At 39.4% G+C, this 26,945-nt stretch overlaps 1 protein-coding gene across 2 annotated transcripts in view; it reads left to right on the top strand.

Moving 5' to 3' along the window:
- LOC149775662 (uncharacterized) overlaps window positions 1-26,945 on the top strand; it is a 66,578-nt gene that overhangs the window by 11,529 nt on the left and 28,104 nt on the right. For both annotated transcript variants that reach the window (XM_089944394.1, XM_089944393.1), the window contains exons 2-6: window positions 1,670-1,859; window positions 7,084-7,121; window positions 14,191-14,269; window positions 17,505-17,555; window positions 22,290-22,470. In XM_089944394.1, the coding sequence (XP_089800520.1) occupies window positions 1,673-1,859; window positions 7,084-7,121; window positions 14,191-14,269; window positions 17,505-17,555; window positions 22,290-22,470 (536 nt within the window). In that variant the 5' untranslated portion in view covers window positions 1,670-1,672. The remainder of the gene's footprint in view (window positions 1-1,669; window positions 1,860-7,083; window positions 7,122-14,190; window positions 14,270-17,504; window positions 17,556-22,289; window positions 22,471-26,945) is intronic.

The raw sequence follows: 26,945 nt of genomic DNA, 5'->3' as shown, positions 1-26,945 counted from the left end.
GAAGTTTTACTTGACATTATGGACAGTTTGGTGTGACTGTATTCTAAATCAGATTATAAATGAAAAGAACTGTTTCTGTGGTGACAGAAGAACTGTTTTGCTTTTGTGGTGACATTTTGACAAGCATTTTGAGTCTAATATAATAGCAATGATTGTCATTGTGTTGTACAAATATTACTTGGTCTTGCTCGGGTCAATTGACAGTTTTCCTGTTAGATTACTGATTTACTAACATTCTCATAGTTTCAAAAAGCATTCAGACTTTTAGATCCCTTGGTAAACTACCAAACAATCTGTTTGTGGCATACAATCATTAGATCTACAAGTTCATGTGTTTTGAAGAATCTTATTTGAGTGGGAGCCCTGAGTGACAGAGTGGTCAAAAGTGCTCATGTTCTGGATCAATGCCATATCACCTCTGTCTGCGTGAGTTCAAGTCTCAGGCTCAGCTAACATGGGTATGTGAGAAAGCTTGCCATTAGCTTCTCGTGTGTCGGTGTTTCATCCCAGGGTTTTCCAGGGTTCTTCCTCCACCAGTTATACTGGCCGCCTTGTATAGCCTATCTTGTGCTGAAAATGGCATTAAAGCCTACAACAACAACATCATCTGATTGCCATAAAAATTAATACATCTCCCAGTGCAGATAGGAAAGGATTTGGCACAAAGGTATGCATTGAACTGGACGTTAAAGAACAAACAGTACTAAAGTACAGCAGTCACACTATTCTCCACAAGTGGATGTATGAGTGCAGGGAAACAGTGATGTGTATCATTGGCTGTTTATCCCCTGTTTGCTAAAGCATCACCTAATCCATTGGATTAATGCATACCCACTGGGCAAAGTTTCTCATTATCATTTCCAAATATAAATTTATAAAGATAACTGTTTATAAAAATTATAGCTCTAATAGTCAAAGACCAGAAGAATTTATGGTTGGCTGTAGCCATTCATTAGAACAATGTTATCCATATTTGTCAAATTTACTGAAAGGATTGCCATGCAACTTTATTTAAAAAAAACATTTTTCCAAGTGGCTGGTTATTCTATGGGGTGCCATCTTTGTAATCTTTTAACACTTCTTCTTCATATTGGGATGGCATTTTCACTAAAAGACCTCGCAGAAGATGGCTATGAGCTGACCTCCAGTGTGATGGCTTCTTGAAGATGTATTTGCTACTTCTTGTGAGCATTTCTTACTGTAATTGTGGTTGATTATAAATATAAATGGTACCAATCTGGCCTCACTGCCATCTTGAAAATTGTTATATCACTTCTTGTCTTCAACAGATTGCCTTATTGGGGTGGGGTTTCCATTGAAACATTTTTTCTGTTGCACAATTTGTTCAGATAAACTTGTTTATCTGACATCACCAACTGATTACCATAGCAGCCATCTTGAAAATTTTGTCATTATCATCACCTTGTTTTTATTTTTACTGAAATTTGTGTAAATTAAAGGTGCAATTTTTGGGAATTTTTTTTTTGATGATTTGTTTGAACAGTATCATCACCTTGTTTTTATTTTACTGAAATGATTTTTTGCAGGATGTATAATTTGTGTAAATTAAAGGTGCAAGTTTTTTTTTGTTTGTTGATGATTTGCTTATTTTGCTTTATGGGTGTATTGTATGACATGGTATTAAATCAAGTTTTTCATTGCTCCTCAGAAAATGTCAATCAAACGCCAAACTTTGGAGCGTGCTACAGAGTCCTTTGGAAGTAATTTGGAGCAACTAAAAAGAATTAAGGAAGAACAGGATATAAAGATTAATGAATCACTGAATGACTTACAACGTGAACAAAAAGTGACCAGAACATTACTCAGCAAAACTGAGAACAGTAAACCAAAGTCAGCAGGTAAAAATTCATTTCTTGGACACATGCATCACCCTGCCCTTTATAATTTTCAGTTTGAGAGGCTTATTGTGACCTTGTCATCTTTTTATACTACCACCACCATAGGAATTCTCTTGTCCATCCATCCATCTGGCACATAATCTATTTCGAGCAACTAGCCCAGTTGATAGTGTGTGTGTGTGTGCATGCATGCGTGCGTGTGTGTGTGTGTGTTGTAGTTGAATGCAGTCACATTAATACAACTTGTCAACAAATCACTGTTCCTGCAATTGTTTTAAAGAGTTATTACATATTACCTTGTAATTACATAAAGTTACATAGAATTTTTTTGTATAAGAATCTTCTTTTCATCTTTCTTTTACATGGAACAATACCTACACAGAGTGTGGGTAGTTGTTCTCACAGGAAAGCCCCCTGGAACATGCACCTCAGTTAATTGCACACACTGAGAGCAGATAGATGGTTGTCCCTTCTGCAGCTTATGATCAGATGAAGTTTGGGATCTCACAGAGCATAGACTGCTCAGGTGGCCTAGTGGTTAGAGTGTCTGTCTCGGATGTGGGAGGTCATGGGCTCGATCCCCAGCCAAGTCATACTTATAAAAATGGTACTAACAGATGCCATGCTTGGCGCTCAGCATTAGGAGGTTAGTGTTAGGACTGGTCGGCCTGGTGTCAAGATAATGTGACTGGATGGGACATCATGTTATATGTCTGCGGCATGATGACCCAGTGCTAGACATCACTGTAAACTGCCATGCTGCAGACATCGTAGCAATATGACTGAAAAATTGTTAAAGCTATGTTAAAAAGTCCCAGTCCAAATCACAGAGCATAGACATACCTATAAAGTGAGGAAAAAGATTCCTTCTTCTTCTTATTTAGAGTTTTCAGGGTTGTCATTCTCTGTGTCAACTCTGGTCTCAGAGAAGGATTACCAAAATCTCTCCAGGGATTCTTAGGGTTAGTTGGCCTTCTCTTAAGGAAGGTTATAAATAGGTGCAGAGTGATTCATGCCTTTCGTGTCAGAGGAGCAGCACACTCACCATTCTGTGAGGGCAGAGCAAGAGCGAGTAGATCATGAGGATCTAGGAAAGGGTCTTCCTACTGATCTGAGTCACCTGACAGATCTTTGATCAGCCAACAGTCAATGGATCCCGTATGGTATGAGGAAAAAGGTTTGTGCCAAGTCTCCCCTCTCCAAATTTCATCCTGTGGTGGACTGGGAATGGCTTACAGATGCCAGATTAGGGAAGTGGATAGTATCGTCATCCTGCCTTCCCTATGACCCCTCTAAATCCCTTTGGGATGTGGGGCCTTCCACCGCAGGGAAGGAATTGGCCCTTTCACAACATGCGGCCATGGTCTTCTGGTTGTTGGCCAGATGGTAGTGCAGTCATTGCTGTGATCCATGAACCTACATCATTTTATGAAGTTGGGTCAAAAAATGGGAGGGGATTGACCTTTTTCCCCCAAATGGTATAGGCAGGTGGAGAGTTGCCCTCACCCACCTGCTAAGGACAGTCTGTTGACTCCATTGGAGGAGTTGCTTGTTCAAGTTCCTCTTCCTCAAGCTTTCCATGTAACAGAGAGACAATTGGTCATGTAGTCCTGCCTCCCAGAAATCTACGATGATGACATCCTTTCCATCCTGGTGATACACACAAGTTTGAGACAAAACAGGCTGACATGGTACCCCATCCCTTGAAGTCCCTTGCCCTCTTACTCATCAGTTCAGGTGGCAGAGGAGGAAGAGAGATGGTCTTCTGATAAAACAGTTAACAAAGGTTTGCAACCTCTGGCCCAGTGAGCTGTGTCCCAAGCCTTCAGGTTCTGGTGACTCTAACATTCTTTCCAGTTTGGAAAAAAACTTCCTGTGGGAAACTTTCAAGCAGATCTCTTGTTGCTTCCTTACTCAGTTACAATTAAGGAGCTGCCTCATAGATTTAGCCAGGGCAAAGACTTACACAGAGCACTTAAAGGATGAGTTTCATTCCCATCTTCAGGGTGTAAGTCTAATTATCTAATTATCAGCGTTTCATCTCTAAACAGCCTTCTGCTGGAGGAACCACTCAGAATAGGAATGACTTGGCAATTATGCAGTTTCCATTGATGTTCAGGATGTGTACCTTCACATCACTATCTTTCCTCCACACAGGAAGTATCTCCAGTTTTGCTGATGTCTTCCATTTTCAAGCTCTTCCATTCAGCCTGGCCTTCACACCCTGAGAATTTAACAGGGTCATGGAAATAGGTGCATTCAATTTAATGTCGCCAGGTATCCCAATCCTCCAATATTTTGAAAATTGGCTGATCCACAATGGTCATCTAGAGTTCTTCATATTAGACATGTCTCACTGTTGATCCATAGTGACCAGGCTGGACTTTCTGGCAAACTTAGAGAATCAGAGTTCACTCCATCTCAAGATTTTGTCTATGTGGGAATGAATTACCTCAAAAGCAGAGGACAAGTCCATTTCTGTTGGGACAGAGTAGATAAGATCCTGATGGAGGTGCTGAGAGTAAAGACCACATTGTCAGCTAGTCTTTTTCTTATCTCTGCTGGGGACATTGAACTCCACAGCAGACCCCACTCGTGTCACTCCAGTTTCTCCATTTGGTGGCGTAGAAACAACACAAGGACCCTCAATGCTCCAATTTACCCTCAATGCTCCAATTTTTCTAAGTCAGCATTACCACCACCATCTGATTTGGTGAACAAATTGGGACTGGTTTCAGGCTTGAGACCCCATGCACCCCTCCATTGAACCCCACTCCTACCTGTTCACAGACGTGCCACATTCAAGTTGGAGTACTCATCTTGAGCCAGCTGATTCTTCAGCAACAGTTTGGAAATGAGAGCAGTGTTCTTGATGTCCACCAAAAAAGAGGTTGCTGTGTGATGGTCTCCTCCAACAACACATCATTATTAGCATCTCAGTTGACAAGAACGTACAAATGCACTTACTTACTGCATGGATGTTGGGAACCTCACTCACTGGCCAAGTTCAGGAGGAATTACCCTCTTAAGTTTGCCTCATTCACAGCAGAAAGAATATTTTGGTGAAAAATGTGAAGATAGCCTTCAGAGAATATTCACTCCACCCATCCATATCAAGCTTCCAGTTCCATCTTTGGGGGACTTCTTTGGTGGACATGCTTGCGACCAAGCTAAACAACAAACTCTCCATTTATGTTTCCCAAGTCCCCGACCAGAGGTCCTTGGCAATGGACACTTTAAGTGGCATCTGTTTGCTTAATCCTTCCCACCATTCAGGATGCTCCCATGGGTTCTACACAAATTCAGCACTCCACTGCTCATCTTGTTTTGATAACCCCCTCAGTGACCCCAACAGTCATGTTTCAGTGGTCTTTTTGATCAACTGCTGGCCCATCCCTAGTCCTTACCTTAGAGGAGAGACCTCCTGTCGCAGCACAGGGGTTCTCTATATACAACAGCCCCCAGATTCTCTATCTTCATGTTTGGCTCATCTCAAATTATCTCTCTGCAAAATAAAGTTTAGACCAAAGTTGCCAAGTGCATCGTTCAGTCCGATATATGATGCCAAATGGAAACTCTTTTGGTGTAGTAAACCACGTGTCAATCCTAATGTCCCTCTTTGCACCCAATGATTTTCTTTAATTCCTTTTTAAAGTGAAAAATGCTGAATTTCTGCTATTAAGGACTATCAAGTATCCCTTTCCAACACTCTAAAAAAAATTTGAAGGCCCTGCCATCAGGAAAGACTCTCACTTAGCAGACTTGATCAGGTATTTTGAGCTGCAAAGACTAGTGTTTCGATTTCACCCAAATCAAATCTTTCTGTTGTCTTTTGGTCTCTTATTTAACCCTTAAGGTGAAGCTTCCTTTGAAAACCTTACCATCAAAACAGTTGTCTTGCTTGCCATAGCATCTGCAACTCAAATGTTCTGTGGGAATTATGAATCAGTTTCTCTTCTTTGCCAACCAGGCATTTTTGCAAAATCCAGCTTCCACTGATTACTTACTCTCAATTGAGATCCCCACTCTCAGCTGTATCTGTGCTGGGGATGATCAAGATAGACTTTGTGTCCAGCTAGGGCTGTACATTTCTATTTAGCAGCCTCTAAAATAAGAAGGAAGGGTAGGAAGCAATTTTTCCTCCCCATTAAAGGTTTATCTGATAGGTGATATTTTAGCTTCCACCATTTCTAAGTGGATTGCATTAACTATCAAGAAAGCTTATTAGTACCATACCAATAGGGACCTGTCTTTCATGAAAATTAAAATCCATGACATTTAAACCTCATGAGCCTGTCTAACTTTTTCATCTTTAGAGGATGTAATAATGTTGCTTTCTCTTCTTTTTACCATCACTCATTAGCACACTAAAGCAAAGGCATTTTCTCATTAGGCCCAATCATCGTCACTCATTGGCCTATGAGGATTCCATCCTTGTAGTCTCCTACTCTTCCATGAGGATCAGTATTCCTTGTATTTCCAGTTGTGGGATCATCATTTTTCTCACCAGACTGACAAATTCAGCATGCAGTAGCAACAGGTATGGTATTACTGATACTAAAATGTGGTTGGGGTGGGGTGGGGGACTAATTTTTTTGCAAAATGTACAGTTGTTGTTTGTTTCTACATTGTATGATGCATTGCCATTGTCTGTACTTGTGCTTTTAAATTTTACTATACTGCTGAAGGTGGTAAAAGGTGGAAGGGTACAGCCTAGATAAAACTAAGCATAAATGTCTTTAGTGAATATTTTCCGAGATTTTGTAAAAGTGTGAAGTGGGTTTCTTATGAACCCTTAGCTTGTCAGCAGATTAATACAGTGTTTTATGATTAATGTTCAGGAAATACAGTTGAGAAGTGCCTCTCACTGTGTGGAGCACCATGTTTTCAGCAACATGTAAATGTGATCTGCACATTTCAGGTAAGGATTCCTGTAGATAATTTTTAGTTATTCATAATCGTCAGTTCACACTGGCATAGTGGGAAGGAGTTTCTTGTGTACAGAATATTTGTATAAAAAATTGGGGTAAAGTTTATTGATATTCAGCATGAAGGACTATTCAAAGCTTCATTGTAATTTAACTCAGAATGTTTTCTTTCATCAGACAGTTATTACTATCTTAGTAAAATTAGCATGATGCTGTGTGAGCATCTTTCTTAAGTGTATGGCAATACACACCAAACCAAATATGCTGGGAATTTATCTTTTCTTTACAAATTCTAGTTTCAGAGACTGATAGTGATGAAAGAGAAGTTGAACAGGTAAGAAAATATGTAACTTGAAAATCTCAAGGCACCGCACTTAAAACCAAAATCAAATTTTGTATTAGTGTGTTAGAAAATGCATGTAGGCTCCGCTATATTTAATTCATTGATTGGTATGGAAAGAATGAAACGTTTTTTTTTTCTGTCAAGAAGAGGAGAAAATATTCTTCTTACAAATCAGCTAAATCCATGTGGATTAGTACTTAGCACAAGAACCTAGACACAGAAGAAATTGATAAATTATTTATGCATAACACTCACTTTACCTGGTCTACATATCTAACTTTCACGAATGGTCAAGTCCACAAATGATCACTGCTGTCTTACATCACTGTAAAATTCTTATTTCAGAATTTTTAAAGTGCTATTGATTTATCTTTTTCCAGTTGCAGCATGTTTTCAAGTTTAACAAAATCTCTCTTCAATATAATTTTTCAGTCATGTAAGATCCAATAGTCATATTGGTAAAGCCCATTTATCTTCTGATCTGGCACCATTTATTTTCAATTTTGACTGGTCTACCACATACACCACTCCCTCGATAACTCGCGCACATTGGGGTCCAGAAACATCGACCGCATTATGAGGCACGAGTTATCGAGGGACCTATAAAATAAGCCCAAAACCAATAAAGTGATTGACAACATAAAGGAAAAATAAGGGGGGGAGGGGTAGGCTGATTATAGTGTTGAATACTCACTTTATAATTGTGCTGAGATTAACTGTGAATAAATATCTCTTCATAATGGTGTACTTTGTTTATTATTTCCTCATAGAGCAACATTAATTTCAGGATAAATTACAGTATATTGAGGCGATCATCGAAAACATTATTCCACGTGGTTTCCGTTCGCTTAACATGTGTACCACTTCACACATTGTATACTACGTCACTAATTTTTATGTTAAATTGGATACATTCTAGTTTTATTGTTTGATCCAAATTAGACGTTTTTTATATATAAAAAAGATCGACTCTTTTCAAGAAACAGTGTCGATCGAACGATAGATATATCGATAAATTTGATTGCGATAGAAGTAAAATGGAAAACAAAAAACAAGGGTTAATCAGTACTAACATGAATTTAATGGGTCTACAAATTTAAAACAATGTAAATAAGAACAAGTTAATACTTGCCGTTTGTGCCACACTTGACAAAAAATTTTGTGTGTTACTCCTTGGTTTCTCTGCCGCAGAGCAAAATCCCTCAGATTTCTCAACTGCATGAGCTTTACGTAGTCAACATTTTGGGTCTCCAGCCACCTTATGGCAATATCAAAAGATTTGATTGCTTCCTGTGCTGAGGGGGGAGGTGGTGCAACATCTGCATCTGCATCACTTTCAACACTTGTACTCCAGTTAGAATTGTCTTCTGCTACAAATTTGTTCATTATAGAATTATTTATTGTTTCATCTGACATGTATTCAGCTGTGGGGCAATCATTGTCAGCACAAATCCACTCCGCCATATCATCAAGAGGAACGCCCATCTCAGGACCATGAGTCTGTACGAATTTCTCCCAAACAGCCTCGGCATTAATGACATCAGTTTCACTGAAACCTTCAAAGTCACTATCATCGTCGCTGTTTCTGCTACTGTTTTGCTTTATATCAAAGGCTGCTCCAAGACCCTTAATCCAGCACCCCAGGTCTCTTGTAATCAATTTTTTAATGCAACAAACACTTCCCCAAGTTGTTGATCAAAACAAAGCCGGCATGTAATTAGGTTCTCACAGAAGTACTCACGGGTTTCGATGTGACGATCGATTGACTCTTTTCATGTTTCGAATGAACAGAATATGTTGTGATTATAATGTTTACACTGAAACGGAATTAAAGGATTAGAACGTGACTTTCACATAGGAAGACAATGAATTGGTGTTTATTTCATTTTCTGTTAGCGTTTACCAGAAGTTTTCATTGATCGCTATTTCATCAGACTTTATTTTCAGTGTACTGACAACTATTTATCATAAAAACTTACATAATATATGATATCTTTAAACAGAGGTCTCGCTAGGATTTTAAAACTGGGTCTTTCTGCCTCTGAATTCAATCACTAACTATCAGTACATTTTCTCACCCGGCCGCCGGTGAAAGTCTTTGAACTAGCCACCTAGCTATTGCATCATGTTCTTTTTTTATGTACTCTTATAAAATGGCAACATGTATGTACATCAAGGAGTCTTTCAGTCACCGAATTCTTTCATTGTAAATATCAGCACAGCTAACTGATCAACACATTTTCCCACAAACAGGTGGCTGAAACAGGACTGGCAAATCTTTGAATTTTCATGCGTACGGAGGACTCTTGCTTCAGTGATTTTCTGCTTCCCAGATCAAAAATTGTCGTCCAAATACGCGTAATTAGGCGTTTTCGAGATCTCTGAAATTAATTTTTATTTAGAACTTGCAAATTTCAAAATATGGATTCTATTTTTATGGGCATTAATCACCATTTTCAATGATAAAACGAGCAATGTATCAAGGTTTAATTTGCCAATCTTAGTAATTATTTATTAAATTTTACAAAGCTTGTTCTCTTCACTCTTTTCTTGTTGCTGTTTAAAAGAGCCTAAACGTAACACAGTCTTATGGCCATTATGGTCACCATGGCAGCCATGGAAGATCATATCAGCATGTTTTTTTTTTAAAGACTTCTTATGGTGTCTAGTTGGTCCTAAATAACAATTGTGCAGATCTCATGTCCAGTATGGGCATCACAGTGGCCATCTTGAGATTCCTATGGCTACTGCTTCATATCAGTGATGGTTTTCTCACAAGAAGACTACTTATGATGTGTTGTTGGTACTGTACAAAAATGGTGACAATATGACGTCCGATAGCTGTTATGAAAAGCTTGTTATTTATACTGCATCTAAATGAAAAAAACATTGTTTAGTTTAGCAGAGAGTGACAATTTCAGGTGGTGACAGCAGCTTTGCTATTGTCAGTAATGTGTAGATTTTGTTTCATTCAACACGACATGAGCCAAAAAGGCTTTATGAGATTTTTGAAGTAATGAAGTAGATAATGATGTAAAACATGAAATCTTAATTTTAATTCAGTACTTTTTTTAACAAATGAACAATACAGTGGTCCCCCTCTTATACGGCCACCCCTTCTGCACCAGGAAAGTGGCCTTATAAGATGAGTGGCCTTTCCAGATGGGGGACTAAACTTTTTGTGAGAAGTATTTTATATGTAATGTACGTAGTAAGAAAGCTACATACTTCAAAGCACTTAATATCTTCATTTAAAAGTAACATTAACTATTAAAAGGTTCTTCTTGTTATAATAATAGACTTATTTCAACTGAATATACTGAATATACATTAATAGCTCTTATTCTTGGCATAAGCATGATATACGAGTGGGTAATGTTGTCATGCACGTAGCAAAACCATTCAAAAACTAAATCTTGGTACATACATAATTCTCTTTCCATTTGCTCCATTTTTCCACTGCTGCTGAATAACCTCCTTATCGGTTATGAAGTTGTTTATTCGAGTCTTTTAAACATTAAATTGTTTTATTCTAGTCTTTTCTACATAAAATGGTTTGGCAAGTGGATGAAATGCCTTCTTCGTAAAGGAAGCGATAATGTGTTGTCGCGTGATTTTTTGGTCTTTGTCTCTTGGCATCCGTCCGTCTACGGGAGACGATGGCATAGCTCCAAAGTACGCTTTTGCTTATCCTTCTTTTTAGCTCTCTTTTCAGCTTGCTTTATTCTTCTCTTTTCCTCTGCATTTTGAACTCCCTGCCTGACAGCTAGTCGCCAGCTGGAACGGTTGTTTGCACAGCTCTCCCAGTCATTGACATTGATGTTTGCTGTTTTCATATCCTTCTTGCAAACATCTTTGTAGCGCAGATATGGTCGTCCAGTTGGTCGTGCACCTTCTGCTAACTCCCCATATAACAGGTCCTTGGGAATGCGACCTGGGTCCATTCTCTTGACATGGCCGAGCCAGCGAAGGCGCCTCTCGGTGAGTATGGAGAACATGCTGTTCATGTTGGCGCATTCTAGAACCTCTGTGTTGGGTACTTTGTCCTGCCACTGGATGTGCAGAATGTGCCGCAGACATCTCAGGTGGAAGCTGTTGAGTTTCCTCTCATGTCTTGCATAGATGGTCCATGTTTTGCTGCTGTAGAGAAGTGAGCTGAGCACGCACGCTTGGTAGACACGCAGTTTGGTCTTCTCTGTGAGGCTGGGGTTGTTCCAGACCCTCTGGTTAAGTCTGGCCATCACTGCTGCTGCCTTGGCAATCCTGCCGCCCACCTCAGAATCAATGGAGAGTGAGCTGGAGATGTTAGACCCGAGGTATGTGAAGTTCTCGACAACTTCCAAATTGTACCCATCGATGGAGACAGAGGGAGGGAAGTCTGTGTCCTGTGCCATGACATTCGTTTTCTTCAAACTGATGGTCAGTCCAAATTCCTTACATGCATGGGAGAGGCAGCATACCAGCTGCTGAAGTCCATCTTCCGTGTGTGATGTCAAGGCTGCATCATTGGCAAAGAGCAATTCACGGATGAGTACCTCTGTGACTTTAGTCTTAGCACGGAGATGGGCGATGTTGAACAGCTTGCCGTCAGCCCTGGTATGGATGTACACTCCCTCGCTGCAGTCCTTGAATGCGTACTGGAGAAGCATGGAGAAGAAGATGGCGAAGAGCGTCGGTGCAAGGACACGGCCTTGTTTGACTCCGCTAATGACTGGGAATGCTTCAGATGTTGCGCCATTGAAGCACACTGTGCTGTGCATGTTCTCGTGGAACGACATAATGACAGCAAGCAGACGTGGGGGGCAGCCGATCTTCTGCAGGAGTCTGAAGAGTCCACTCCGACTAACCATGTCAAACGCCTTCGTCAGGTCTATGAAGGCAATGTAGAAGGGCATCCGCTGCTCACGACACTTCTCCTGCAGCTGACGTAGTGAGAAGATCATGTCTACAGTTGACCTGCCGGCTCGAAATCCACACTGGGACCCTGGGTAGACGCGGGAGGCTAGGATCTGCAAGCGCGCCAAAGCAACACGGGCGAAGGCCTTTCCGACGATGCTGAGGAGGGAGATGCCCCGATAGTTGTTGCAGTCACTACGGTCTCCTTTGTTTTTGTACAAAGTGACAATGTTGGCGTCACGCATGTCCTGTGGGATGTATCCCTGTTCCCAGCAAAGGCAGAGGAGTGTGTGTAGGGGCTGGAGCAGTGCTGGTTTTCCGCTTTTGAGGACTTCAGGCGGAATGCCGTCGCTTCCAGGAGCCTTCCCACAGGCAAGGCAATCGATGGCTTTTCCAAGCTCTTCCAGGGTGGGCTGTGTGTCTAGCTCCTCCATGACAGGCAGGCCAGGAATGGCATCCAGGGCAGTTCCAGTGACATTGTTTTGGGTTGCATGTAGCTCGAGATAGTGCTCAACCCATCGCTGCAGTTGTTTCCCCTGGTCTGTGATGACTTCACCCGTCTTGGACTTGAGGGGGGTGGTCTTGTAGCGGGGGGGTGCTGTTGCCTTTTTGATACCCTCATATATTCCTCTTGTATCCCCGGTGTCAGCAGCTGTCTGTATACTGTTGCAAAGGTTCAGCCAGTAGGTGTTGGCACAGCGGTGGGTGGTCTTCTGGGCGTTATTCCTTGCAATCCTGAGGGCTTGTAGTGTTCTGGGGCTAGGTGCAGCCTTGTATGCCATGAGGGCTTTCCTCTTTGCCTCAGTCACGGGCTCCATCTCCTCCCAGTTTGCCTCATACCAGTCGGCATTCTTTCGCTCCCTCTTCCCATAAGCTGTGATGGCTGAATTGTACACAGAGTCACGGATATGGGACCACTTGGAATCAATGGTGTCATCAGGTGTCACTTTGGTGAGGGCTTCCTTCAGTTTGCTGATGAACTGCTGTGTTTTCTCTGGGTTGCTTGCACAGCAGGTGTTGATACGTGGGTGACCCTTCTTCTTGGCGTGGTGCAGCTTCTTGGGTAATATTCGCACCTTGCTGGCCACGAGGGAATGGTCCGTGTCACAATCGGCACTGTGGTAGCTCCGGGTAAGGAGGACACTGGCCAGTTCTGCACGCCTGGTGATGACGAGGTCCAGCTGGTGCCAGTGGCGTGAACGTGGGTGTCTCCACGACACCTGGTGGATCTCCTTGCATTTGAAGAAAGTGTTGGTCACACATAGGCTGTGGGAGCAGCACATCTCCAGCAGTCGCTGACCATTCTTGTTGATCTTGCCCCTTCCGTAAAAGCCGAGACAGGTGGACCAGGCCTCATGGTCAGCTCCCACTCTAGCATTGAAGTCTCCTAGTAAGTAAAGGCTTTCATTGTTGGGGATACTGGATATTGCCTGATCCAGAGCCTCATAAAACTTGTCTTTCTCCTCGTAGGTGGAGTAGAGGGTTGGAGCGTACACACTGAAGATGTTGACCGGGCCTAAGGATGTTCACAGCCGGAGGGCAAGGATTCTCTCAGTACCTGATGATGGAGGTTCAATGAAGGCGATTAGCGTGTTCTTGACAGCGAAGCCTACACCATGCTGCCTAGGTTCATCCAAGGGCTTCCCCTGCCAAAAGAATGTGTAATTGGCTTCCCTGATGGTGCCACTGTCAGCCAGTCGGGTCTCCTGGAGGCAGGCAATGTCGATGTTCAGTCGGGAGAGTTGAAGCAAAAAGTGACCACTCATGAGGGGAACATTTTACATTTTTGTACTAATATGCAGGCCACTGGTCGAGTAGAGGGGTGGCCATTCTTGAGGGGTACTTTTAAATGCAAACTCGTCAGTGCCAAGGGATTGAGGCCATAAGAAGTGGGTGGCCACTGGTCTGGGGGGGGGGGGCGTTAAAGAGTGGGACTACTGTATTGAAATAGGTTTCTGATACCACAAATAAAGCAAATTTTTTTTATATACATTATAATTATCAGAATTTTTTAAATATATTTTCATCAAAAAGGACCTGTGGAACTTTGCCATGTAATGACATATGCTTTAATTTTCCCGTCAACATAAGAGTAAATACATAATGTGAAGACTTCGTTATAAAGAAATTAATAATTAACTAATTAATTAATTTTCCATTCCAGATAAGAGAGTGGTCCACAGCAGATGTAATCAGATGGCAACAGAAAAGAGGATTGAATAAATTCATCTTCATGTTCCAAAGTAAGTTGTTTTTCTTCTTGGCTTTGCAACAACCATGTCTAACATGTGAAGCACGCAATTATCTTGAACAGCATAGACCTAGATCTTCATCATATAATGTGGCGGCTGATTTAGTGTCTACCTTTTTCTGCTGGTGAATTATGTGATGTCAGACTTAGTTTATATTTGAAAGCATATTATTCACGAGCTATACTTGTATGATGTATTATCTCATTTTTTTCCTGTTTTTTATTAAACGTCTGACACTTTGGCATAGAGTATCAGGCTGTGACCCTGTCTGTCTAGCTGTCCATTAGCTTTTTTCTTTGGTACAGTGAGCTAAGTTCTACGGCATATACCTCTGCCAAACTATGTGGATAGATTGCACCTGGGATGACTAAGAATCCTATTGAATTTGGAATCCAGAGGTCACTGATTGAAAGAAAACAGTTTCAAACAGTTCAGACAGTAACATTAGATCTGGACAAAAACTTTGTAGACAGCTTGCACTTGGTGTAAGAATCATTTCTGGGTTCAAAAAATCATGGCTGCTGATTGATGAAATGGTTTCTGCACAATAATAGGAGTTCTCCAAAAAAAGAAGAAAATTGTTTGATCATGGCAAGGGGAGGTAAAGAGCAAGAGTTATTGCCCTTTGCCTATATGATATAGACAGAAAAGACAGAGGCAGCAGACTTTTATTCCCTAACATTAATGTAATTATGTAAGTCTTCTTGTAGAAACATAATTTACTGAAAAATGTGCTTTATTTTTAAATAGGTTGACACCTCTCACTTCTTAACCATTTCTTCCTTCCTAACAACTGCTCCTGTGGCCTAGCTTTCAGTGCAAGAGGTCGCAGGTTCAAAGCCCCAGCCTAGTCATTCCAAAGACTTATAAAAATGGTACAAACAGCTGCCTTGATAGGTGCTTTGCATTAAGAGGTTAGTTTTAGGACTGGTTGGCCTGGTGTCAGGATAATGTGACTGGGTGGGACATCATGCTACATGTCTGCGGCGTGATGCCCCAGTGCTAGACATCACTGAAAACTGAAACACTGCAGACATCATAGTGATATGACTGAAAAATTGTTAAAGGTACATTAAAAATCCAAAACACACACACACAAACACACACACTCCTTACTAACAAGCCTTATAAATAAGATGTGCCCTCTACACTCAGAAGCAAGATGATAATCTATTATACACTCCCTTCTGCATGTACCACAGTTTTGTGGTACTGCCTGTCCCAGCAGATTTTCATACTTTTTTACTGCAGTATATATATGACCAGTATATATATGTTTATGACCAAACAAAGTAGTCTTTCCACATAACTATTGACGTGCTTGAGAGACCACACCAAACAGCCAGTGAATAGTGATTGCTCAAGACATGTAGTTCCTCATAAGAGGTTTGCACAGATGACCCGTTTTTAAGGTCTAAATTCAATAAGGAAAAAGATAATTGCACATGCCTTTTTGTTTCTTATTCATAGCTCTTGTTGAAATAGTACATGCATTCATTTAAAAAATACATAGCACTGAAAATACACTGATTATATACATTCTGATTTTTACTTGAAGTTTACATGGTGTCATTTGACATTGTTGCATAAAAATTGTAAAGTTAAGGAACACTTCTCTATCTTGCCAACAAATTGTAAAGTTAGCTAAGATAACACTTACCCAATAAATTTACTTAGAGCCAAAGCCAAAATCTCTGTCACCCACAACAAATAATAAATGCTCAAAATTCAAAAGTATGTAACAGTTGTGCTAAGATGAACAGATGATGAGATCTCTGACCACAGTACATTCATACTAACGTTTAATAAACAGCAACATTAATTAAGGATCAAATAGTTCATATCTTTAAAACAACAGAAACAATTAGCTAATCCATAAAATGCAAATAAGCTATTAAGAGCAAAAGACAGACCTTATCCACTCCATTCATTATGTATTGTGACACTACAGGCACAGACTTGTCACCCTACCCTATTAAGAGCAAAAGACAGACCTTATCCACTCCATTCATTATGTATTGTGACACTACAGCATAGACTTGTCACCCTACCCTATTAAGAGCAAAAGACAAAGACCTTATCCACTCCATTCATTATGTATTGTGACACTACAGGCATAGACTTGTCACCTTACCCTATTAAGAGCAAAAGACAGACCTTATCCACTCCATTCATTATGTATTGTGACATTACAGGCACAGACTTGTCACCTTACCCTATTAAGAGCAAAAGACAGACCTTATTCACTCCATTCATTATGTATTGTGACACTACAGGCACAGACTTATTACCCTACAGTGAAAGAAGCGTGAGAAGATCCCTCATTATGACATTATTGTTATCTCTTGTTTGGCTTTTAACAAAGGATAAACAATATTAACCTTTGAACAAAGTGTGTCCATGATTGCAAATCCTTTAATAATTGAATGGATACTTGTAATAGGGATTTTGATGACTGGCAGTGGCATTTGGTGCAGGCTCGACTCAGCAACCATATTTACAAAAGATTCAATAAAAGTCAGTGGTGTTCGTATCTGCTTTTGTGATGTGGTCAGGCATAGAAGTGTAGAAAATCATATTTTGCAAAGAAATTATGGCTACTTGTTGTGTTCAGCAGCTGGTTGCTAATGACTGTGCATTCATATAATAAAATTAGGTTTTGCTGTATTCTTTGCAACATCCATTGATATTTTTTATACTAATTTTTTCTTGGTATGAAACTTATGGGACTTTTGACAAAAATGCTTTTATTCCCTACTCATTGGGCCAAAGTGACAAACAGCAGTTAGGGGTACATTCCACATGCCATCAGCCAGAAAATTCCAATTGCCTTTGATGGGCAGCTATTACTCATGTTTGTACCTTAACCAGGGATTGAACCCAGGACTGCAGAAGTGCAAAGCAAGCACTGTTGTAATATCCAGATGTCATGATTTTACACAAGTAAAGCAGAGATGTTTTTTAATTCCCATTGGGTGATGAACTCAACCCTTGCAGAGTTTTTGATGAAACTGTTACATGTTTCATGTTATATAGTAGCCATGTCTGTAGCTTAAAAGTCATAAGTTGGTAAAAGGTTATGGTATAGAAATATCGTGTGCCATTTGCAGAACTCGTTTCTTTTAGTCAGTATCTTTTTATATATTGGACTGTGTGAACAAATACATTGATAGTAAAACCCATGCTGTAAGTTTTGCATAACAAATAAATTTGTTCTGTCTTTCAGGACACCATGTCACAGGTGAAGATTTGTGTGACTTAAATCTGCCTTTCCTTGGTAAGTAGAAATTTGATCCTGTCATGTGACTACAACTGTGGATCCATGTCACATTCTGACACACCTGCAAAGCATATATGAAACATAGGTATCTCTTTTACTATATTAGCGTTGTTGTTGTTTTCATAGTCATCAGCCTCAGCATTAAGTTTTTTTGTAGCTCATTTTCTCTGACACTGTTGTACATGCAGTCCTGAAACTTAATGGATATATTTATTAATGAGGAAACTGATAATTATATGCAAAAGGAGCACACATTGGTTTACTTTTCCAACTCCATTGATTGCATTAAGTCTTTGCATTTAGCTCTTTTTCTCAGAAGCTGTTGTATGTACAGTCATGAAACTGTTAGATGTATTTGTCTTGAGATATACTTCTTACTTGAGGCAAAAGTAGGTCACAGTGATACAGTGGTCTCCCTCTTATACGGCCACTCTTTCTGCACCGGAAAAGTGGCATTATAAGATGGGTGGCTTTTCCAGAGGGGGACTATATTAGTGAGATGTGTATGTATATGTGTATATAGTAGGAAAGCTACATATAAATTATAGCGGTTAATATCTTCATTTAAAAGTAGCATTAATTATTAAAATGTTCTTCTTGTTTAAAAACGGAGTTATTTCAATGTAACATAGATTAAAAGTTGTTGTTCTTTGGTGTGAAATGTGAGTGAGATATTGTTGGCATGCGCATTATAAAACGATTCAAAAACGTTATCTAAATCTTGGTACATATGTTGTTTCATATTTAAAATAATTCTCTTTCCATTGACTCCATTTTCCCACTGCCACAGAATATTCTCGTTATCTTTTATGATCTTATTTATTTGAGTCTTCCCAACATGAAACCTTTTGGCAAATGAATTTTTGCTATATAGTCTATATATATATATATATATATATATATATATATATATATATATATATATATATATATATATATATATATATATATATATATATATATACACATACATACATATATTATAATTATAGTTGAGTCAGCTAATCAGATGAAATCCTTTGCACCAAATAAATGTCAGTTCAATTTAACTATGGCTATAACAAAAAATCCAAAACTCTGAACCCTGTATACATGATTAATAATACTTTAGCTTTCTATAGCAGTATAAACAGGGCTCGAATTGCCTTTTAAATTAACACATCTTGATTATTTGTGGAAAACAGAAAATACCCATGTACACTGAATGACATGAATTACTGTATTGATCACAAGCTGTGATATTACATACTTTCACACATCATATCCTTAGAAAAATGTTACAGAGTGTCCAGCATTGGTGAATAGAACAGTGATCCTGTGGGCATTTTAAGAAATTGTATTGACTACAGTCATAATTGTCAGCCATAAATTGAGAATAAGGAAAACAAATGGTGACAATTACTGGAATGAAAATAACGTGCATTCCAATGCAGGAGCATGATCGTTACAGAATTTGTAATGTTTCTATGATGTAAGCTAAAGTAGGGAAATGAATACATATCTGCCTTATCTACTGACATAATGTTTCACTATGTTCCTCTTAATTGTTTCTGCTTTTGTTTCTCTTGTCATAAATGTTCAAAGCAAAGATTTCAAGTAGATATGTGTTTGAAGTTCAAATTTCTGCATTTTATGAAAGGAGACTAGTTATTTTTCAGTATTCTTTTTCTTCTGTCCTGCTCTCTCATTTTTCCTTCATGATTGCTTAAATGATATGTCTATCAGCAATAAGCAGGGTTTGTGATCTGTTTGAAAAAAATCTGAACGAGCAATAGTTCTTACTCAGAAAGGTCATTATAAAGCTTCATTTTGACACAATATACATGTAATTGGTGAACCCTAATATTCAGTATCATTCTTTTTAGAAATTATGAAAGGGAAACTGTGTCCATTTTGTGTTTCATCACAGTCTGTGACCATATGAACATTAAAATCATTATTTTACTTGAAATGGGCTTGCAGTCAATACACTTCTATATTAGTGACTGAGCTGATCATTCTAGAACGACATCACATAAAACAGCAAATAATGTATAGTCAAGGGAGGTAAATCAGTTGGTAATTGTGGACAATTACTAACTCTTAATTTAATTTTAATGGTAAATTAATATACGGAATTTGTGTGGAGAAAATTTTACAGGATTAACAGACTTTTAGTATAGCTATAATGTTCTACAAAAACCATCGTAAGAGTTTCTTCATATTTGATTTTTAAGTACATACTTGGCCTCATTTTGGGGACCATTTTTGTACAGAATGTCTCTTCATACCCAGGGCCACTCACATAAGAAATCCCAGTTGATAAACCTTCTACCTCAGTAGTGGCCAAAGCTTTCCCAACCAAATGATAAAAACTTCAAATAGGTTGAAGCTCCATCTTAACAAATTAGATGACCTCATATGGTGGGCATTCCATTTTAGCACCACTGACAGGAAATCTTAATTTTCATGGGCACCAGCATAACTGGCTAGGGTGCCCATCTCCAGCCCTCCTTCCAGTGGGCAGGGTATAGTCCCATCATGAGAAATCCATGAATATCAATTTGCTGAAGTTAAAGGCCACAGCATATGCCTTTTGATTGGAGTAGGAAGTGGTATTTTGAAGGGCATTCTAGATCTTTTCAATAACTCAGCTATCATCATTTACCTCAGAAGGCAAGATGGAACAGTGTCCTTAGATCTCTGCCTTCTTCTTTGGGTTTTTGCCATGTGACATCATTGTTGTCAACTCAACATTTGAATCTGCTCATTGTCCTGCTGTCTTGATGGAATCAGTCATCGGTCAAATCTCTAAGCATTGGGGACAACCCAAAATGGAGGTGAACACCTAGCTCCCATCCCTTGTGACTCCACTCTTGGACCTGAATTCAGGCCAGTGAGCAGCCATTCTCTGATCTGTAATGCTTCACTATGTATGCCCTTTCCCCAACCCCTCCAATTCCCAGGTACAGACTAATTGTGAATGCTCCCTCTTATACGAAAAAAATCATGTGTCAGCATCGTTAAATCTAGTATCAGAGATTCCAAGAAAAGCACTGCAAGGTTTTCCATCCCAACCCAAAATGCTAAACCTGCATGCCTGGCTCTTGACAAATAAAACCCCATAATCATTTGCATAAACAAGGCAAGAAGGCCCACCTTCTTGAAAGCTTGTGAGAGGAAATGCAGAGTTTACTTCCAGTGTTCCTAGCAGAGAAATATCACTTTTTTTAAACACCTTGTCACTTAAAAGAGCTTACTTCCCAATATGGATTTTTAAGGAGAAGATGCTAACCTCCAAAACAAAATCAAGAGTTCCAGCATGTTTGGCCATTATGAAAGGGAGGACATGGGCCGAAATGAAAACCTCTCTGACCTTCTAGCCAGTTTTGATTCATCTGAACCAAAGGCTTTGGCCTTTTGTCTAAAATTAAACATTCTGTGGGTTTTGACATCGTTGAACAAGATCCCTTTTGAACCATTGTCTTGCTCCACTTTCATATACGATTGACTTCAAGCTTTCGCTGACAGAATTAATTAAATCCATGCCTTATTGGCAGCCTGAACTTTACACCGTTTCTCGTGATGTTTTTTTTTTTGTTATGATCGGCCCTTAATTTCATTCTTAAGACCAGACTCATTGCAAATCAGTCTTCTGTCTTAAACTGCTGTCTCCTTTGGACTCGTGTTCCCAAGGGCATTTTCAGAACCCTGAAAGGGCATTAAGTGGTATTTAAAACCAACTGAGCCATTCAGCAGAAGGAGATCTCACTAGTTTAGTCCACTCAGAGAAGGAGGAGACAGTATTTATGTGCAGACTCTTTTGTCTTGGATCCATTAGTTTTCCACTTAGCCTACAAGTAACTACTTTCAAGTCTATATGAATTTCCTGTGTGTATCAGTACATGAGTTTAGGGTACTTGCCAACAGCAAAGCAGTCAGGCGAAACTGTTTCATGATTGACATCATTCAAGCCTTGGATTGGGGTTATGATATAACATTATTCAGGTTATATACAACATTCTTCGGATTCTATCAGGGACATTTTTCAGCCCAAAAGGCTACATTTGACCTGGTGGAACCCTCTTGTATCAGCAGCACAACAAGCCAGATTACTTAGCAGCTTCTTGTTCTCTAGGTTTGCATCCCTTCAATGATCTGTGGTAATCTAGCCCATATCTCACATGAGACTAGATTATTTGCAAATGTTAGGAGACTGGAAACCAGGGACATCTCCAGCGTAAGGGGATGTAAATCCCTCCACTTCTTACCTGTTTAACTAATGTATTATGATTAGGTAGTGTATATAAAGAACCCAGTTTATGCAGCTGAACAAGTTTATTCAGTAATACTTACTCAGGGCTGTTGCAGTTAAACATACATGGTACCAGGGAAGGCACTGTTAAAAAAAATATTTGCCAGGGTACTCTGATTACTCAAGAGTTAAAATGAAAATCATACAAAGTTCTAAATTGCATTTATGGGTGACTAATGCACATTAAAAGTGCTTTCTCTGTGTCCCAGGTATATTTTACTGGAACAGCCCTCAGTCATAATATACAGGCAGTTTCAGTTGAAGCACTTCTAAAAAAAAGTTACCAGTCTTCAGTCTTTGCTTTCAGGTTCAAAATTATATCCTATATTCTAGCACAATATATGAAATTCTCAAGCCATGTATTATCTATTTAATAAAATGCCATCATTGTATTTACTTACTCATATATAAGAATCATTGCTTTTGCTTTTTTCAAGAGGACTATGAACACATCACAGTGGAGGAAAGAGAAGTGTTGTTGGGAGAGATCTATGCCCTATTGAACCCCAAGCCAAAGTGTGTCAGCCAAGAGGATCTCAGCAAAATCAAGTCCCCAGCACAGAGGGAAAAGTATCTAGCTGCCATCCAACTTGCCCAACCTGCAGGGGCAATTTTAAGGTTGGACACTGTGATATTTGTTACCATATATACTTGCATGTAAATTGAGTCCAACACCAGATTCACAGATCCAGATCTGACATCATATAATATGCTCACAGAACAGGGTCTATACATTTTGTATGAGTAATCTGTAGAACAAGCAACAGTGGTGCAGTATGTGATGGGTCTTTGTTCTTAGTTCTAATGGTTATAAACCAGAAGAGCTAATGGTATGGTCTTTTGTTTGTCCTCATCATCCATCTATCTGTTTGCACAACTTTATCACTGCTGTTTGTAAACTACTTGGAAGATTGCCTTGAAACTTTACACACACATTCATCCCATGCTCAGGTTGGTCCTAAAAAAAAATGGTGCTATTCAGGTATCCGGTATGGCTGCCATCTTGAAAATCTTGCTATTTCTACTGCTTCTCAATGGATGGTCATATGAACATAGGGATTTTACTAAAAGGCTTCTTATGATGTCCAGCTGGTCATAAATGAAAACAATGATGATCTGATATCTGTAATGGTCAACATAACAGCCATATTGAAAATCTTGTTATGGCTACTCCACCTGTTTGGAAAGTCATATCAACACGAGGTTTTCACTAAAAGACTTCATATGATGTCTAGTTGGTCTAAGTGAAAATTGTGCTGATCTGATATCCAATATGCCCACCACATCAACCATCTTGAAAATCATGTCACTTCTTTACCTGAATGGATGGTCATATCAACATGTTGTTTCCCCTCAAGACTTCCTACAATGTCTAGTTTATTCTGAATGACAATGGTGCTGATCTGATGTCCAATATCACTGGTCAACAGTGAAATCATTACTGACTTGAAAAGGCCCTAATCTGTAGTATTTTGGTGTGCCGAACACGAATATAACCGTGAAAAATTTGTATTGGCTCTCGTTTTGAAGATATTCATATACCTCATTTTCTATGTTTCACTGTGTAAATTTCTCCAGTAGGACTGCAGCAACATCCGGAATAATGATGTAACATTGCATAATACCATCATGCTCACATCATCCACAGTTGATTGCATCATTTTCTGATGCAATGCAATACTAATGCCATGCGGCTGCTGAAGTAAGTTGACGTCAGCAGTGTACTATACATGTGTAGGCCTATTATACTAATGCCAGGCGGCTGCTGAAGCTGACGTAAGCAGTGTACTATATAAAGCCCAATCAGATAGGTTCAGCATTTAAAATATTTTAGACGTTGTGCGAGACAGTTCAAGCTACTGTTACATAAAACTTATTATTTTATCCATTTACGTACAATAAAGAACAGTAATGCCTCGAAAGTGTGTTAATACCGCGGACAATTTTTGCTATATTTGTGGGGAAGTGACATTTGCCAACCAGAAGAAAAGTATCAATTCTCAAGTGAAGAAGGCATATCATCTTTACTTCGGATGCAAGGTTGGTGACCAAGACAAGCCTTGGGCTCCGCATATATGCTGTGCTACATGTACAACACAGCTTTCACAGTGGTTGAATTGCAAAAGGTCATCAATGCCGTTTGCAGTCCCAATGGTGTGGAGAGAGCCAAGCAACCACCTAAATGACTGTTACTTCTGCTTGGTTCCTCCTCTTTCCGGCGGAATAACGAAGCGAAAGAAGTCGAGAATAGTCTACCCAAACATTCCGTCTGCATTGAGACCAGTTCCACATGGTGAGGGACTTCCTATTCCAGAACCTCCAGCAGAATATTCTCTTGATTCATCTGACGAAGACAAAGGTGAGTCGACCTGTTCTTCTCCTGGTCCATCAGCATGCAGTGATCCAGATTTTCACTGTGGTGCATCATCAACCCCACACAGAATAACACAGGAAGAACTAAATGACCTGATTCGTGATTTGGACTTATCAAAGAACAAGGCAGAATTGCTAGGATCAAGACTCCAACAATGGAATCTTCTAGAAGAAGATGTCACAATTACTGCATATCGAAAGCGCCACCAGCAATTGGAGCCTTTCTTCAGAAAGGAAAGTAATCTGATATTCTGTTCCGATATTGAGGGCCTCGTGAATGCTTTAAAAATCACTCATGACCCACAAGAATGGAGACTATTTGTGGACTCTTCGAAACTGAGTCTCAAGGCTGTGCTTTTGCACAATGGAAACATTCTTCCATCTATTCCAGTAGCGTATGCTGTCCACATGAAAGAGACATACGATAACTTAAGGCAGCTACTGAATTCCATTGAGTATAACAAGTAGAGCTGGCACCTCTGTGGTGATTTGAAGGTAGTTGCCCTTTTAATGGGACTGCAGCAAGGATATACAAAATACATGTGTTTCTTATGCGAGTGGGATAGCCGAGCAAGGGAAATGCACTACATGAGGAAGGAATGGACTCACAGGCAGAATGTAGCCATTGGAGAGAAGAATATCCAACACCCAGCTCTGGTTGAGGCTCAGAAAATCTTGCTACCACCCCTTCACATCAAACTAGGTTTGATGAAGAACTTCGTGAAAGCCATTGACCGGACTTTGCCAGCATTCCGATACCTGCATGAAAAATTCCCTCGACTCAGCGAAGCAAAGATTAAAGAGGGAGTTTTTGTGGGTCCTCAGATTCGAGAGCTTTTCAAAGATGACCGGTTCAACAACTTGCTGGAAGGTGACGCGAAACAAGCATGGAATGCTTTTCGCCTAGTTTCTACAAACTTCCTCGGAAATGTTAGGGCAGAAAACTATAAGGAACTAGTAGAAGACATGTTGATGAAGTATAAGAAACTTGGCTGCAATATGTCTCTAAAGATTCACTTCCTTCATTCCCATTTGGATTTCTTTCCTAGCAACTGTGGTATTGTTAGTGATGAACACGGCGAACGTTTTCATCAAGATATCGCAACAATGGAACAAAGATACCAGGGAAAATGGTCCACTACAATGCTGGCTGACTACTGCTGGACACTCCTCAGAGATGCTCCCGAACAGCTGTACAAGAGACAGGCGAAGAAATCTAAGATGTAGTCAATGACTTGATTTTTTATAGATAGGCTATTACAGTTGACCTTTTACTATTGGAATGCATTTCGTTATGTAAACATTAATTTCTTGCAGATTACAAAAAAACTAGAGCCAATTTTGCAATTTGACTGTCATATTCGTGTTCAGCACATAAAAATTGATAAGAATTGACTAATTTTATTTCAGTAACATGACTTTTGTAAAAATTTGTTGTCCAGTGTATGTTATAGATGGTGTTATTGCTATTTCTACTAAATAGGTGGTCATATCAACATCTTATGTTGTCTGGTTGCTTCATCTCTTCACTGTTATAATGTGAGAGTCTGGGTCCATAACTGCTGACCGTGTTGTGTACCGAAGAGTGTTAGAGCGAAAATGATCGAACATTATATGGAAACGTATGGTAATACTGGTAGTGTATGTAAATTGGGTATGTGTTTTTTCACTGCATACTATTTATACATTTGTGTCCAATAATATTGTTTTAAAAAGTAAATAAAAAATATAATACAAGGTTTCATGTTGATTTGTTTTAACCCATATTTTCATACATATGATAGGTCATGGGTAGCATTATCAAATTGATGTAAACACCTCATTTTAATAAATATACTTGCCAGCTATAGTTTCTTTCTAGCTGCATCAAGTTTAAAGTAATTAAAAATGATGGATAAAGATCACTTGCCAAAAAAATGATTAAATATAGGTTGTACTTGATGCCAATGCATCCTGATGTTAACAACTTCATTAATTTCTAATTAAGAGTTCACAATCACATATTTACTTCCTCACCAATGATGCAATTTAATTTTAAAAAATGTCTATCAACAACAAGTGAACTGAGTAATGTCAAGTCATTTTTATCAATGAAATACCTTGTCTTCAGTTCTTAATATCAGATTTGTGAATGAAACTTGATTTAGACAGATTAGGTAAGTGAAGATGACCTGATTTTCACTCCATATAAGCAGTGTCTACATTTTTAAAATTTCTTTTTCGCCTTCTTGGGGGCTTTGACTATTTGTGTGAAAACCATGTTAGCACAGTTAGGACTGTTCTATTTAAACATACATGGTACCCACCGAAGGCAGTTTTAAAAAAATATATGTCAGGGTAATTTGATTTCACTGAGTTCACATTAAAATGGTTGTTGTTGTTGTTGTTGTTGTTGGGTTTAACGCCATTTTTCAGCACACGATAGGCTATACATGGTGGCCAGTATTAATGGTGGAGGAAGAACCCGGGAAAACCCCAGAAAGAACCACCGACCCTCAAGAAGCTACTGGCAAGCTTTCTCACATATGCACATTGGCCGAATCCAAGACTCGAACCTACGCAGACAGAGGTGAGATGGCAGTGATCCGTAACGGAGAGCGCATTAGACCACTCGGCCACTCAGGGCCCCCACATTAAAATGGTAAGAAAATTGTAAATTGTGTCTGTTGGTGAGTACCCCACATTAAATGTGCCTTCCCTGGGTCCCAGGTATGTTTTAA

The sequence above is a fragment of the Sinohyriopsis cumingii genome, chromosome 19 (assembly GCF_028554795.1).
Source record: "Sinohyriopsis cumingii isolate HCF-2022 chromosome 19, ASM2855479v2, whole genome shotgun sequence".
In the NCBI taxonomy this organism is placed as follows: domain Eukaryota; kingdom Metazoa; phylum Mollusca; class Bivalvia; order Unionida; family Unionidae; genus Sinohyriopsis; species Sinohyriopsis cumingii.
This window is presented reverse-complemented; position numbering and strand designations above follow the sequence as displayed.